This window comes from Grampus griseus, assembly GCF_964374135.1.
Source record: "Grampus griseus genome assembly, chromosome: 1".
Taxonomy (NCBI): domain Eukaryota; kingdom Metazoa; phylum Chordata; class Mammalia; order Artiodactyla; family Delphinidae; genus Grampus; species Grampus griseus.
Window position 1 is genome coordinate 77,509,285 of NC_139017.1, and position 16,246 is coordinate 77,525,530.

At 44.1% G+C, this 16,246-nt stretch overlaps 1 protein-coding gene across 1 annotated transcript in view; it reads right to left on the reverse strand.

Moving 5' to 3' along the window:
• Positions 1 to 455: 455 nt before the first annotated feature.
• LOC309819547 (myomegalin) overlaps positions 456 to 16,246 on the reverse strand; it is a 149,148-nt gene continuing 133,357 nt past the window's right edge. Inside the window, 10 exon segments of the mRNA XM_082649800.1 lie at positions 456 to 1,232; positions 1,234 to 1,265; positions 1,267 to 1,309; positions 1,311 to 1,437; positions 3,128 to 3,174; positions 3,379 to 3,605; positions 4,707 to 4,850; positions 6,011 to 6,237; positions 6,795 to 6,911; positions 8,267 to 8,506. Coding sequence (XP_082505926.1) covers positions 1,031 to 1,232; positions 1,234 to 1,265; positions 1,267 to 1,309; positions 1,311 to 1,437; positions 3,128 to 3,174; positions 3,379 to 3,605; positions 4,707 to 4,850; positions 6,011 to 6,237; positions 6,795 to 6,911; positions 8,267 to 8,506 — 1,406 coding nt within the window. The 3' untranslated portion in view covers positions 456 to 1,030.

The window sequence follows — 16,246 nt, forward strand, 5'->3', positions numbered from 1 at the left end:
TAGAGTCTAGTCTTCTCCAACCCTTCTGTCTCAACAGACTTCCCAAGAGGCAAGGGGGCCTGGCCACTCCATGCAGGACCCCAGGACTGGGATGCCCATATTGTGACTCAACCTGCTCACTCCCCAGGGCAAGGATCTACCCTTGTGGACCTTCTCCTTGCAGATCCCACCAAGGACCCCAGGAGCTGACCCAGGTCTTCTTCTTTTTCCCCTTCCTACCCAATTAATTACATGTAGATCTTTCTTGCAGCTTTGGTTTCTAGTTCTGTCACTTTTCAAGGAGGAGTGCTCCATATGTAGATGTATTTTTGATATGTCTGTTGGGGAGAGGAGCTCCATATCCACCTACTCCACCATTTTGATTCTGCTTCAGACAGTTAGCTTTTTAATGACGGTCTGTCTTTCCTGTTTTTACACACTCACTCTGAGGACTGTTATAGAAATTAGAAACTAAGCAGGTGAAGAAAACTTTATTTCTTTATACATATTTTGCTTTAATAGCCACCAAAAAGACTGTTTCCTTTCCTCCCACTGACCCTATCCACCAGTTATGTTAGCCTTCAACATATCGCTATAGCAACATATATAAATATATATCATACATTTATACACACATACACACATTCTAAAGCACTGTAAAGACACAGACTAGGCTTTAGCAACTGGGGGTTCCTCACATGTCACTTAAAAATGATCACTGATTTGCTTTACACAAGACTTTCAATGGGCTTGGTGTGGCCATTAGTCCCTAGTTCCCAGAGAGAAGTTGGGATGACAAAATGGGACAGCATATTTAGAGTAAGGTCAGTACACTTTTTGGAGATCATAATAGAACAGAAATAGGAGGTCTAGGCTAAGCATGAGATGGCATCTGGGAATCACTGCTCTCACCACGTGGATTCAAATAACTCAGGTGCTGCAGTGTAGACCAATCCCCAGCCTGACTGTGACCCAGCTCGCTGGCCCAGGTTAGGTCGTGGGGCCCCTGCCAACACTGTCCTGCAGGGCACTGCTGCTCAGTCCTGTGCTTTTAGATCTGCTGTGGAGCTCCAGTGTGGGGCTCCATTGCTAGGAAGCAGGTCCTATTTCCCCTGAGTTGACCCTCAGAGGATGAGGTGAGAAATGTGCTGTTGCTGGTTCCCATCCCCCTGGGGCGTTCAGAAGCAGTGTCACAAGGTCTTCTACAAACTATGCCTGTTTTGCTTAGTGCTGGGCCCGGTGGACCTTGGCTGGTTATTCCTCAACTGCAGGAGAGGCCCTCTGCCTTTCGCCCTGCCCCATCAGGCCACATCTCTGACTCCTTTCAGACCTTCCAGCAGGTGTGGAGGAGTGGGGCCCAGATCCTCCTCAGCAGACAGGGAGCTGCAAAGCAGGGGGGCAGGCCCACCCTTCCTGCAGTTTTAAGGACCTCTGGTGGCTTCGCTTCTTGCTTGGCTCCTGGAAGGCAAGGGTCACAGGACTGGAGTGCACGGCAGAGCCCTTAGGGATTTCACCTGCAGACGAAAATAACACAAAGTAAGAGTCCATTATCAGGCACTGCTGGTGGCTAACTGAGGCTGGAGAGAGATCTGAGTGGTGACAGAAGCCAGGAGCACGCTGAGAGCCTGTCACGAGGATGAGCTGAGGGGACGCGCTGAGGTCTGGAGGAGCAACTGGGGCCACCAGGTTAGAGGAAAAGCTTCCCACCACCTCCTGTGGTCATATCTCTGCTCAAAGCCACTGCACACCAGGTGGCCGGACCCTACCACTCCCTCTTCAGGGGCCAGTTCACTCTCCAATTCACTTTGGAGCAAAAGGATGGCTTTTGCAATCTCCCAGGAAAGGAAATGCTTAGTATGAAACAGGCATATATAGAAGCAGCCTGTTGTAGGAAGGAGAGAACGTTTTGCAGGGACGTCCTCCTATTAAAGTTTATGTTCTGTTTACTTGCTGAGGAGGGGGAGGGGCCAGGTCAGCAGGGACCTCAGAGATCATCTAACTCTAGTGCCGCCTCTTACAGATGAGGGTCAGCAGGCTTACAGAGACTGGGGCCAGCCAAAGCCACACAGCCACTTAGCAACAAGCCTGGGATTAGATCTCAGGCTTGGGGCCTTTCCAGTGGCCTAGGGGAAGTGGGAAGGATACTTCCAAACTGGGGAAGCCAGGAGGTATGAGAGGCTGTTGGGTTACCTTTGCTGAGGCAGGAATAAGGTTTTACAGAGGCAATCTTGTAAGTGTTCTTCTAAAAAGGCTCAGGAAAGAGAGGAATCATCAGAGAAAAACAGAAGAAATTAGCAAAACAGACAAACAAAACAGAGTTAAATTATGGCCCAACCCATTTTCATACTGTGGGTCAACATTCTCTTAGGTTACAATTTAGGAACATTCCTAGGAATGTGCTTAATTGCTTATGGCAAAGCTTTAAAGTCTAAGGTAAAAGGTTTAGTTTTTGATTTTTAGGCCATTTCTAAGACCTCAAGTTTTTCATCAAAGCGGTTGCTAGAGAATGTGTTAGTGTTTTAAATAAAAGTAGAGAAGGTCTGCCATAGAGATAATATCTTGCCCTTTGTGTTTCAGTTTTTTCTTATTACCAAATGCTCTTTCAGATCAATAAGACCCAAGGATTTTCTTTTGTGTTGTTGCTTAAAGAAAAAGAGATATCAAAATCAAATTGCTGTTTTCAGCCCAATAGTGTGCAGTGAAATCAACTTATTAGGTTGCATCTTTCCATTATTTTTCCATATAATGGTATAGGAAACCCCAGAACACAAGACAGGCCTCAGGATCCCTTTACGGAAAGCTGCTTCAGAGGCAGACCCCATGTGTCCTCTGACCTCGAGAATCAACTGAACTGCATTTCTCCCCACTCCTGACCTGGCATAAAGGAGACAGAATTGGAATAAGGAGGGAAGATGATGACAAAGTAAGGGTCAACCGAGAGGTCAAGGGAGGTTGCTGATTGGGGTGGAGGGCTGATGAGGATGGAATCTAGAGGGATGCCCATGAGGACCCGAGCTCCCACAGATGGACCAGACATCTGCTCCTGGAAGGTCAGAGCAGGTCAAGGATCACCTGCACACTCTGATGACAGACGGTGATAAGTTTGGGGTGGGCTCTATGGCTCCGACTGGTGCAGTAGTTTCCTTACCTCCAAATTCGTCCTTGCCTTCTTCAAAACATCGTGTGTCCTGGTCACTGAAACGAGAAAGCAGTCCCCAAGGCAGAAATTACCAGTGGGCCCACGCTTGCGTTGGATTTGTGTTCTAAAGCTTGTCTTTCTGGACACTCAGCTTGGGGTCTCCTGCTGCCCCCCCACCCCATGTCCCCTCCTCTGCCTCCACGATTACTGATGGCACAGGAGGTTTAGAGACGTCACATCAGTCTCCCCCATCCCCTAACCTCTCTGGTCTCTGTCCATTCACAGCACAGGTGGCGGACCTGGAAGGACCCCCATTTCCTGTCCCATTCCCTGGCTGGGGGCACCCACACTGGCTGAAGATAAACTGTTCCATGCTCTCCTTCTGCTGGTTGGCGGTCTTCAGATGCTCAGCTGTGCTCTGAAGGAGACTCTCCTGTTTGGATAGTTTGGTTCTCAGTTCCAGAAGCTCCCTTTTCATGGACTCTCCCTGGGAAGAAAAACAGGCTCTCTGTCAACGGTCAGAAGGCCTCAAGCACCGTGTTCGGTGGCTCTTTACAGCTCCAGATAGGATTCTACAATCTTCTCAAGTAGTTTTGGAGCAGATTTCCCTCATTAAAGCCTCTCAATCCCTCCAGCAGGTGGTGGTGGCTCAGGATGGGCCATGAAGTGGGAGCTCTGAGGACCTGGAAGCCCCCGTGCAGATTAGCAGAGGCTACACTCCTGTTGCTGCAGAGAACCTGACTCCAGGCCACACTGAAGCTCCCAGCTGTGAACAAGAGCTCAGATTTCGTGCTGACATAGGTATATCACTTGGGCATCACAAGTAAGACTTGGTCGTTGGGAATATTATGCCTGGATATCACGCCTGGGGAGACGGGGCTGGCCTGAGACAGTAAGTTTGTAAATATATCTGCCAACCACAAGATGGCAAAATGCTCCCTCCTTGGAATTAACATAATTGGGGCCCCTAAAGTGTCAGTGATCTTAGTCTGGAGTTGGAACCCCTGGGTGGGATCCTGAAACCCGCCTATCCAAGGTCACCAACCAGAAAGCAGTCTGAGATCTGAGAGCACCTGGGGGAGGGTGACTCTCCCCAGGCCTGACCCTGTGACGCAGATGTAAGTGATTTTCTGGGATTCCAGGGGGTGGCTACAAGAGGCTGGGTGACTCCTGGTGACATTCTGTGATCCTGCCTGACTATGTGGACCTGGAGGTGGGGGTGGGCTAGGAAGGGAAAGGAGATGTTGATGTTTTAACATGGTCCTGAACTTCAGCGCAGCCAAACTTCAGAAAGTTAAAGAAACGGAACATTTAGGGGTTACCAGGGCTCTCGTGTCTCTGCCTCCTCCATGTCCTTTCCTTCTACTCTTTGCTTACTTATCCTGGGGGTCAGGGGTGTGGGGAGAGGGGCTGGAGTCAGAGCTGCACTGAAAGCAGCCACCGCGGAGAAGAAGTCTGCCTCCAGGGACGCCCCCTCAGGTCCCCTTGGTCCCAGCTGCCCATTCGGCTCCTGACCTTCAGGATCTGCTGACCAAGGAGGCAGAAGGATATTTGGGGGCAGAGCCAGTAGGGGATGCTGGCTTCTTACCGCTTTGCTGTCCAGCGCAGGGCCGTGGGAACTTGGCAAGGCTGCTCTCCAGAACATGGTGAGGAGGGACGCCGCCTCCTCCAGTCGGTGGTGAAGGGCGTTGGCGCTGTTCCTGAGCTCGTGGATGCCTTCACTGCCCATCACCTGGGAAAAGGGGGAGGTAGCCATGGACATCCCCGGGGCTGAGACATCACTTTTTTTTTTGCTGAGCATTGGCCTCAGCTTCCTTTGTGGGTGAGGCGTAGACACAGGCCTGCTTAAACCTGTGAAATCCTTTTCTAACCTGGAAGCCAAGGTTCTCTGACCTCAGCAGGGACCTCTCGATTTGCAAGAATGCATTTGATTCCAGCTTTCCCCACATTCTTTAGCTTCTAGTCCTGCTTCATGCTCCAGAGTCTAAGGTCCCTAGTTTTGCACTGGCCCCCTTGTCCTTCCGTAAATCACACCTTATGCTTCAAATGGACTGCACCACTTGTAGCTCCAAGGACTGAGGTGCCGCTCCCTTTACCTGGCATGTTCTCCCCCGAGAACTTACATATCCCCTGTTGGCACCCCCCCATGAACCTGTTACTTTCCTTGCCTGGGATAACAGCTGATTCTGGGTTCATGCCCTCACACCCAGAGCCCTTGTAACCTTGTGCCTGGAGCCCCTGGTTATATTTATTTACTCAGGTGTGGGCATCCCTCTCTATCGTGGGGGCCCCTGAGGGCAGGGCTGTCCCTGCATGCCTGTGCATCTCCAGTATCTCAGACAGCACAGCAGCTACTACCTGGATCTCTCCCTGGGGAAGGGCTCTGAGAAGCCTTGCTGCTTGCTCTCCCGCCTTGCTCAGTGTGAGCAGAGAAATTCCATGGCTGCCACCCTCCTCACCCCTTCCACATATTTGGCCCATATGGACACAGATTCTCATTTTCCAGCCAATTGATTAAGTGATTTTATTCTGCCCACAGATGGTCATATGCCAGCATGACTTTAGCAGATAATAAGCTACCAAAGGGTACTCAGTACAGCATTGTGTGTATGTTGACGCTTAACGTGCTCTACTGATGAGGACGGCAATGCTGCACATGCTTTTCTGTGGTTCTGAGGGGAAATAGCAAGTCAGCTACATCTGGAACAGAGCAGAGCTTGTAGTGAAATTAGCAGATGAAGATAAAAGGCCTAGCTGGATATCAATGGAAGATGTATCCTCAGCTGATGGGAGATGTGGAGCAGGAAAAAAAAAATAGAGGGAGAAGAAGCTAAAATCAGAAGAAGAAAGGGCATAAGGAAAAGGTGCACCTAAAAGCTAAAACGTGATTACCTCTGTGCCTGGAGCTTCAAGGCCAGGGAAGTTGCAGGTTGATCTCATGAGCGACGCTATCTTCTTGACCAGCAGTCTGCCCTCCCCAATCTGCTGTCTTAGGGCACTGTAGTCATCAATGTGGCCAATGACATGGCGGCCATGCTTATTGGCAAAGGAGCCATCAGTAGCATCACCCTCCAGCTTGGGAGGGTTCTTCATTACTGGAGAAGCATCCAAACCCAGCTCTGAAGAATAAAACCACAATAACACAGAATCCACTGTTATACATAATCATCCTCAGTTCAATCCAAAATGGACATCAAATAGTGCAAGAGGCCAGAAACAAGAATGACAGTCTTGGAAAGTACAAGTGTGAAGTCCATAGATATTCTGGGTTCTATATTTTCATAATCTTTCTTACATCATCTCATAATGATAAAATTGCCAGGAGGCAAATTTTATCCTTATTGACAAATGAAATATTCAGGACAAATTTAAAAAAATTTTAAATTTGGGGGTTGAGAAGACACAGACAAGGAAATTAAGCTGGATACAGAGAGCACTTTCAAGAAGGAAGAGATTACAGTGCAATGAAGAAATACCAGAGCAATAGGAAAACCACAGGAGGAAGAATAATGACAAAAAAGGCAGCCACAGGAGGTGGAATGAGTAGGGCTAAAGGCCGTGGGACATGCAGAGAAAAATCTCTAAATTCAGATAATGTGCATATAGAGAACCAAAGGTTACTTGCTTTAGTCATTTTCCATCATTAGACCCTGAGTCCTGTAGTTGCCCTATTTACCATTTGTCCTATTGAAGGTTGTGGTCTCTGAGCCATGAGCAGCGGGAGAAGAGCTGGGGAAGACCAGAATTGGAGAATTCATGCCCACATCCCGAACTGGAGGGGAGGCAACTGAGTCTAGGGAGTAAAGATAACCACAACTTTAGGAACCCTGGAATATACTGCTCCTGAAACACATGCACAGCCTATCTTCACTACTGGAGATCTAAGGCAGCATGACTCTCCTCTTACATAATCATCACCCAGGTACCACAGTCAAAACCAGTGGAAAACAAACCACTTAATTTGGAGCAAGATGTTCCTGTAATTGAATGCTGTTCCATGAGAAAGCAACTTCTAGTTTGAAAAATTATTAGATATATTTTTCTAACCCCTGATTTGAATATAATATTGTATGCAGTGTGTCTAATACAACGCTTTCTAACTAAATATAAATACGTATAAATATATGTAGTATATATGTTAAAAATATTTGATCAAAGAACGAATGGATTTATGGGCGATTAAACTCAGCACTCTAATCACCATTCTGATGAGTCAGTGCTGGAAAATATGTAGTAGTATAAGAAAGAGACATACTAGAAAGCATGTAGTAGTATAAGAAGAATAGGAGACATAAGCCTTGGTGAGTTTGAGATGCCCTATTGGAGACCAGGCAGCAATCCTCCAGGGGAGGTATTGGAAAATATCACGAAGAGACAGAAATGACCCTGCTCAGGCAAATGTGGCTTAGAACCTGCTTTCCATCTCAGGCCTCTGTGCTGTATGCTGATGAGGAGGAGTGACTGAGCCAGTTCAGATGAGTCCTGGCTGGTGCTGTGGGGAGGCTCTGAGAGGGGAAAGCATGAGAGGAAAGAGAAGCAACACCGAGACAGAGCATAGTGAGGTGGGAGGAACACAGCAGATCAAAACTTCTGCTTCGAATCTTCGATTGGCCTCTTAACTCCTGTAAACCTTAGCATGTCAGTTAATTGTCCCAGTGCCTACGTTTTCTCATGTAAAATACAGAGATAGTAAAATCTACCCTAGCTCTGATGAAATTATTTGAAAATTTGTTTGAAAACGTGGTAGATTTTAAAGCCCTCTGCAAATATAAAGAATAGGCATTAATACATACAGCTGTTAACTGCTGAGCACTTATTGCATCAGGCACTGGTAAATTATTTCACTTAATGCTCCATATAACTATGCACAGTGTATATTATTATTATCCTCATGATAAAGATGAGGAAACTAAGGCTTAAATACCTGAGGAGTTTAAACACAAGGCAAACAACACGTAAGTGTCAAACTCAGAATCTGGAGCCAGATCTGACCCTAAATCCCACGCTCTCAAGGCACTGTATTGAAGCACCTTCGATTGCACCCTGACCTTAAGGAGCGTGGAAGAGGCGAGATTGTCCCTTCCACCGTAGACATCTTGGGGACCTCCCCACTGGCTGAGGGCTTCCTGATTCCCTTTTCCTTCCTACCTTGGAAGAGCAGCTGCTTGTTTCCAGGGTCAGTGTTGGTGGGGAATTTCTGGTTAACAGAGGAGGGGCTGAGGCTGGTTTTGCTGGCACCACCATCCAACTGCTGCTCGAGCTGTAGTCGCAGACAGTTGTTCCCCTGAATGCTGTGCTCCAGCTGCCCTCTCAAAGCTTGGATCTCTGCCACCAGGTGGCTCAAGTCACTGCTCAAAGGGACTTGGTGACAGGCATCCCAGGTGTAAGCTGAAAAGTAGAGAGAGGACGGAGGGTCTGGTGGCACTGAACCAAGTATTTCCAAGCATTTGTCAGAACACTCCTCTGACATTCCTTTCTGCCAAGGACCCCACTGTAATTTCAGGGTCCCAGGAACACACCTGTGATGGATATGTCACTTTTCCTATGCAGGGCCTGGTGCACACTGAGATGGCATACACTCCAGCATGGAGTTTCCTTGGAGGCTCAAATGACCCTCCTCCATCTAGAGGGCATTTGATTGGCAGATAAGTCAAGCCTATTATTTCACCTTATTAACATCAGTCCTGCAGGCTAGACAGCAGGGTCTTCCAGGGCAGGAGATCAATACTGAACTAGAGAAGGGGAGGGGCTGAGGGAGAAGGAGATGTGATGACCTCCACATTTGGGAATCAAAGGGAGAGGAGGAGGAAGGCATCAGGGCTTTGGGCAGCATGTAAGAATGGGAGTGGGGTACCACAGACCAGGGATCATAACTAACTGGACGTCTCAATTTCTTCTAGTTTTTTTTTACCTCCACTCACCACTCATAGCCTGTTTCTATGTACTGGGGGAAGAAGAGATCTAAGAAATATTCTACAAGACCACAATTGCTCATCTAAAAATGTTGAAGCCAAATGTAGTTAAAAAGATAGAATTTGTTTTGGTTTTTAGCAAGCCTATAGGATGCATATACCATATAATACATGCACCCAGTTGCATCAGGGCCACAGGTCTTAACCAAACACATTAATATTTCTGCAATGAGCTATATGAATATTCTCACTAAATGGGATAAATGAAGAGGAGTGCAGGACAAGATGGCAGAGTAGAAGGACCTGAGCTCACCTCCTCTCATGAAAACACCAAAATCACAACTAACTGCTGAACAACCATCAACAAAAAACACTGGAACCTACCAAAAAGATATTCTGCATCCAAAGACAAAGAAGAAGCCACAACGAGATGGTAGGAGGGGTGCTTTCATGATATAATCAAATCTCATACCCACTTCTACAGACTGGAAAATAATTATATTGCAGAGGTCCTCCCACAGGAGTGAGAGTTCTGAGCCCCATGTCAGGCTCCCCAGCCTGCGGTACTGTAAAAGGGAGGATGAGCTACCAGAGCATTTGGTTTCGAAGGCCAGTGGGGCTTGAGTATAGGGTCTCCACAGGACTGTGAGAAACAGAGAATCCAGTCTTAGAGAGTGCAAAATGGTTTCATGAGCACTGGGACCCAGGGCAAAGCAATGACTGCATAGGAGCCTGGGCCAGACCTACCTGCAGGTCTTGGAGCATCTCCTGAGGAGGCAGGAGTCAGCTGTGGCTCACAGTGGGGACAAGAACACTGGTGGTGGAGGCCCCAGGGAATATTCAACAGCATGAGTGCTCCTAGAGGTCGCCATTTTGGCACTGAGACCTGGCCCCGCCCAACAGCCTGCAGGCTCCAATGCTGGGATGCCTCAGGCCAAACAACAAACAGGGTGGGAACACAGCACCACCCATCAGCAGACAGGCTGCATAAAGTCGTCCAGAGTCCACTGCTGCCTCTAAACATACCCCATGACTTGGCCCTGCCCACCAGATGGACAAGACCCAACTCCACTCACAAGTGGGCAGGCACCAGTCACTCCCACCAGGAAGCCTGCACAAGCCCCTGGACCAACCTCACCCACAAGGGGGCAGACATCAGAAGCAAGAAGAACTACAATCCTGCAGCCTGTGGAAAGGAGACAACAAACACAGAAAGTTAGACAAAATGAGAAAGCAGAGAAATATGTTCCACACGAAGGAACAAGATAAAGCCCCAGAGGAACAACTAAGTGAAGTGGAGACAGGCAATCTACCTGAAAAAGAATTCAGAGTAATGAAGTAAAGATGATTCAAAATCACAGGAAAAGAATGCAGGCACAGATTGAGAAGACAGAAATATTTAACAAAGACCTAGAAGAACTAAAGAACAAACAAACAGAGTTGAACAATACAATAACTGAAATGAAAAATACACTAGAAGGAATCAATAGCAGAATAAATGAAGCAGAAGAACAGAATCGTGGAAATCACTGCTTTGGAACAGGATAAAGAAAAATGAATGAAAAGAAATGAGGACACTTTAAGAGACCTCTGGGACAACATTAAATGCACCAACATTCACATTATAGGGGTCCCAGAAGGAAAAGAGAGAGAGAGAAAGGGCCTGAGAAAATACTTGAAGAGATAATAGCTGAAAATTCCCTAACATGGGAAAGAAAACAGTCAGTCAAATCCAGGAAGAGCAGAGAGTCCCATAGAGGATAAACCCAAGGAGGAACATGCCGAGACACATATTAATCAAACTGACAAAAATTAAAGACAAAGAAAAAATATTAAAAGCAACAAGGGAAGAGCAACAAATAACATACAACAGAATCACCATAAGGTTATCAGCTGACTTTTGAGCAGAAACTCTGCAGGCCAGAATGGAGTGGCACAATATATTTAAAATGATGAAAGGGGAAAACATACAACCAAGAATACTCTACCCAGCAAGGCTCTCATTCAGATTTGATGGAGAAATCAAAAGCTTTACAGACAAGCAAAAGCTAAGAGAATTTAGCACCACCAAACCAGCTTTACAACAAATGCTAAAGGAATTTCTCTAGGCCAAAAAGAAAAGGCCACAATGAGAAACAAGAAAATTATGAATGGGAAAGCTCACTGGTAAGGCAAACATACTGTAAAGGTAGGAAATCATCCATACTCTAATGTGATATCAAAACCAGCAGTTGTGAGAAGAGGAGAGTACAGATGCAGGGTATTGGAAATGCATTTGAAAGTAAGAGACTAGCAACTTAAAACTTAAAAAAATCTTGTGTATATATATAGACTGCTATCTCAAAATCTCATGGTAACCGCAAACCAAAAATCTACAATTGATACATGCACACACACACAAAAATCAATCCAAACACAACACTAAAGATAATCATCAAATCACAAGAGATGAGAACAAAAGAGGAAGGGATGAACAAAGACCTGCAAAAACAAATCCAAAACAATTAACAAAACCGCAATAAGAACATACATATCAGTAATTACCTTAAATGTAAATGGATTAAATACTCCAACTAAAAGACATAGACTGACTGAATGGATACAAAAACAAGACCCATATATATGCTGTCTACAAGAGGCCCACTTCAGATCTAGGGACATATACTGACTAAAAATGAGGGAATGGAAAAAGATATTCCATGCAAATGGAATCAAAAGAAAGCTGGAGTAGCAATATTCATATCAGACAAAATAGACTTTAAAACAAAGACTAAAAGAAGGACACTGAATAATGACCAAAAGATCAATCCAAGAAGATATAACAATTGTACACATATATGCACCCTACATAGGAGCACCTCAATATATAAGGCAAATGCTAACAGCCATAAAAGGAAAAATCAACAGTAACACAATAGTGGGGGACTTTAACACCCCACTTACATCAATGGACAGATCATCCAGACAGAAAATCAATAAGGAAACATAGGCCTTCAATGACACATTAGACCAAATGGAATTGATATTTATAGAGCATTCCATCTAAAAGCAGCAGAATACACATTCTTCTCAATTGCACATGCAACATTCTCCAGGATTGACCATATGCTGAGCCAGAAAGCATGCCTTGATAAATTTAAGAAAATTGAAATCATATTAAGCATCTTTTCCAATCACAACACTATGATATTAGAAATCAACTACAAGAAAAAAATAAACTAAAAAAACACAAACATGTGGAGGCAAAACAATATGCTTCTAAACAACCAATGGATCATTGGAGAAATCAAAGAGGAAGTTAAAAAAAAAATACCTAGGAACAAAATGAAAACATGATGATCGAAAACCTATGGGATGCAGCAAAAGCAGTTCTAAGAGGGAAGTTTACAGCGGTACAATCTTACCTCAGGAAACAAGAAAAATATCAAATAAATGACCTAACCTTACACCTAAAGCAACGAGAGAAAGAAGATCAAACAAAACCCAAAGATAGCAGAAGGAAAAAAATCATAAAGATCAGAGCAGAAATAAATGAAATAGAGACAAAGAAAACAATAGAAAAGATCAATTAAACCAAAAGCTGGTTGTTTGAAAAGATAAACAATATTGATAAACCTTTAGCCAGACTCACCAAGAAGAAAAGGAAGAAGGCTCAAATCAATAAAATTAGAAATGAAAAAGAAGAAGTTACAATGGACACCACAGATATATAAAGGATCATAAGAGACTACTACAAGCAACTATATGCCAATAAAATGGACAACCTAGAAGAAATGGACAAATTCTTAGAAAGGTACAATCTCCCAAAACTGAACCAGAAAGAAATAGAAAATATGAATAGACCAATCACAATTACTGAAATTGAAACTGATTAAAACACTTCCAACAAACAAAAGTCCAGGACCAGATGGCTTCAGAGGCAAATTCTAGCAAATCTTTAAAGAAGAGTTAACACCTATCCTTCTGAAACTATTGCAAAATATTGCAGAGGAAGGAACACTCCCAAACTCATTCTATGAGGCCACCACCACCCTGATACCAAAACCAGACAAAGATACCACACACACAAAAAAAATTACAGGCCAATATCACTGATGAACATAGACACAAAAATCCTCAAAAAAAAAAAATACTAGCAAACCGAATCCAACAAATCATTAAAAGGATCATACACCACAATCAAGTGGGATTTAACCAAGGGCTGCAAGGATTTTTCAATATCCATGAATCAATTGGTGTGATAAACCACATTAACAAATTGAAGAATAAAAACCATATGATCATCTCAATAGAGGCAGAAAAGGCTTTTGACAAAATCCACCACCCATTTATGATAAAAACTCTCCAGAAAGTGGGCACAGAGGAAACTTACCTCAACATAACAAAGGCCATATATGACAAACCCACAGCTAACATTATACTCAATGGTGTGAAGCTGAAACCATTTCCTCTAAAATCAGTAGCAAGACAAGGATGTCCACTCTTGCCACTTTTAGTCAACACAGTTTTGGAAGTCCTAGCCACGGCAATCAGAGAGAAAAAAGAAATAAAAGGAAGCCAAATTGGAAAAGAAAAAGTAAAACTGTCACTTTTTGCAGATGACATGATTCTACACATAGAAAAATCCTAAAGATGCTACCAGAAAACTCCTCAATGTATTTGGTAAAGTTGCAGGATACAAAATTAATACACAGAAATCTCTTGCGTTTCTATACACTAACAACAAAAGATCAGAAAGAGAAATTAAGGCAACAATCCCATTTACCATCACATCAAGAAGAATAAAATACCTAGGTATAAACCTACCTAAGGAGGCAAAAGACCTGTACTCTGAAATCTATGCTGATGAAAGAAATCAAAGATGACACAAACAGATCAAAAGATACACCATGTTCTTGGATTGGAGGAATCAATATTGTCAAAATGACTACACTACCCAAGGCAATCTACAGATTCGGTGCAATCCCTATCAAATTACCAATGGAATTTTTTGCAGATCTAGAACAAAAAGTCTTAAAATTTGTATGGAAACACAAGACACCCCAAATAGCCAAAGCAATCTTGAGAAAGAAAAACAAAGCTGGAGGAATCAGGCTCCCTGACTTGAGACTAATACAAAGCTACAGTAATCAAAACAGTATGGTACTGGCACAAACACAGACTTATAGATCAATGGAACAGGATAGAAATCCCAGATATAAACCTATGCACCTATTGTCAATTAACAACAAAGGAGGCAAGCCTACACATGGATAAAAGGTAGTTTCTTCAATAAGTGGTGCTAGGAAAACTGGACAGTTATATGTAAATGAATGAAATTAGAACATCCCTTAACACCATACACAAAAATAAACTCAAAATGGATTGAAGATCTAAATGTAAGACAGATACTATAAAACGCTTAGAGGAAAACATAGGCAGAACACTCTTTGACATAAATCGCAGCAATATCTTTTTGGATCCACCTCCTAGACTAATGAAATAAAACCCAAAATAAAGATATTGGACCTAATTAAACTTAAAAGCTTTTGCACAGCAAAGGAGACCATAAACAAAATGAAAAGACACCCCACAGAATGGGAAAAAATATTTGCAATCACTGTGACTGACGAGGGATTAATCTCCAAAATATACGAACAGCTGATACAATTCAATATCAAAAAACAAAACCACCCGAGCAAAAAATGGGCAAAAGATCTAAATAGATATTTCTCCAAAGAAGACATACAGATGGCCAAAGAGCACATGAAAAGATGCTCAACATTGCTAATTATTAGAAAAGTACAAGTCCAAACTACAATGAGGTATCCCCTCACACTGGTCAGAATGTCTATCATCAAAAAATCTACAAACAATAAATGCTGGAGATGGTGTGGAGAAAAGGGAACCCTCCTACACTGTCAGTGGTAATGTAAATTGGTACAGCCACTATGGAGAACAGTATGGAGGTTCCTTAAAAAACTAAAAACAGAGCTACCATATGATCCATCAATCCCACTCCTGAGCATATACCCTGAGAAAACCATAATTCAAAAAGAGTTATGGGGCATTCCTTGTGGTGCAGTGGTTGGGAGTCTGCCTGCTGATGCAGGGGACGCAGGTTCGATCCCTGGTCCAGGAGGATCCCACATGCTGCAGAACAACTAAGCCCGTGTGCCACAACTGCTGAGCCTGCGCTCTGAGCCTGTGAGCCACAGCTACTGAGCCTAAGTGCTGCAGCTGCTGAGGTCTGCGTGCCTAGAGCCTGTGCTCCACAGCAGGAGAGGCCACCTCAATGAGAGGCCCATGCACCGCAGGGAGAAGGGGCCCCCGCTTGCCGCAACTAGAGAGAGCCCACACGCAGCAGTGAAGACCCAGCATAGCCAAAAATAAATAATTAATTTCAAAAGAAAAAAAGAGTTATGTACCACAATGTTCATTGCAGCACTATTTACGATAGCCAGGACATGGAAGCAACCTAATTGTCCATTGACAGATGAATGGATGAAGATGTGGCACATACATACAATGAAATATTACTCATCCATAAAAAGAAACGAAATTGAGTTATTTGTAGTGAGGTGGATGGTCCTAGAGTCTGTTATACAGAGTGAAGTAAGTTAGAAAGAGAAAAACAAATACCTTATGCTAACACATATATATGGCATCTAAAAAATAAAAATAAAAAGGTTCTGACGAACCTAGGGGCAGGACAGGAATAAAGACGCAGACATAAAGAACGGACTTGAGGACATGGGGAGGGGGAAGGGGAAGCTGGAACCAAGTGAGAGAGTGGCACTGACATATATACACTACCAAATGTAAAATAGATAGCTAGTGGGAAGCAGCCGCATAGCACAGGGAGATCAGCTCTGTGCTTTGTGACCACCTAGAGGGGTGGGATAGGGAGGGTGGGAGGGAGACACAAAAGAGAGGGGATATGGGGATATACGTATACGTATACCTGATTCACTTTGTTATACAGCAGAAACTAACACAACATTTTAAAGCAACTATACTACAATAGAGATGTTAAAAAAAAAGATACTGTAGGTGGGGGACCTTCAAGATAGCAGAGGAGTAAAACGTGGAGATCACCTTCCTCCCCACAAATACATCAAAAATACATCTAAAAAAAAATACATCTATATGTGGAACAACTCCTACAGAACACCTACTGAATGCTGGCAGAAGACCTCAGACTTCCCAAAAGGCAAGGAAATCCCCACATACCTGG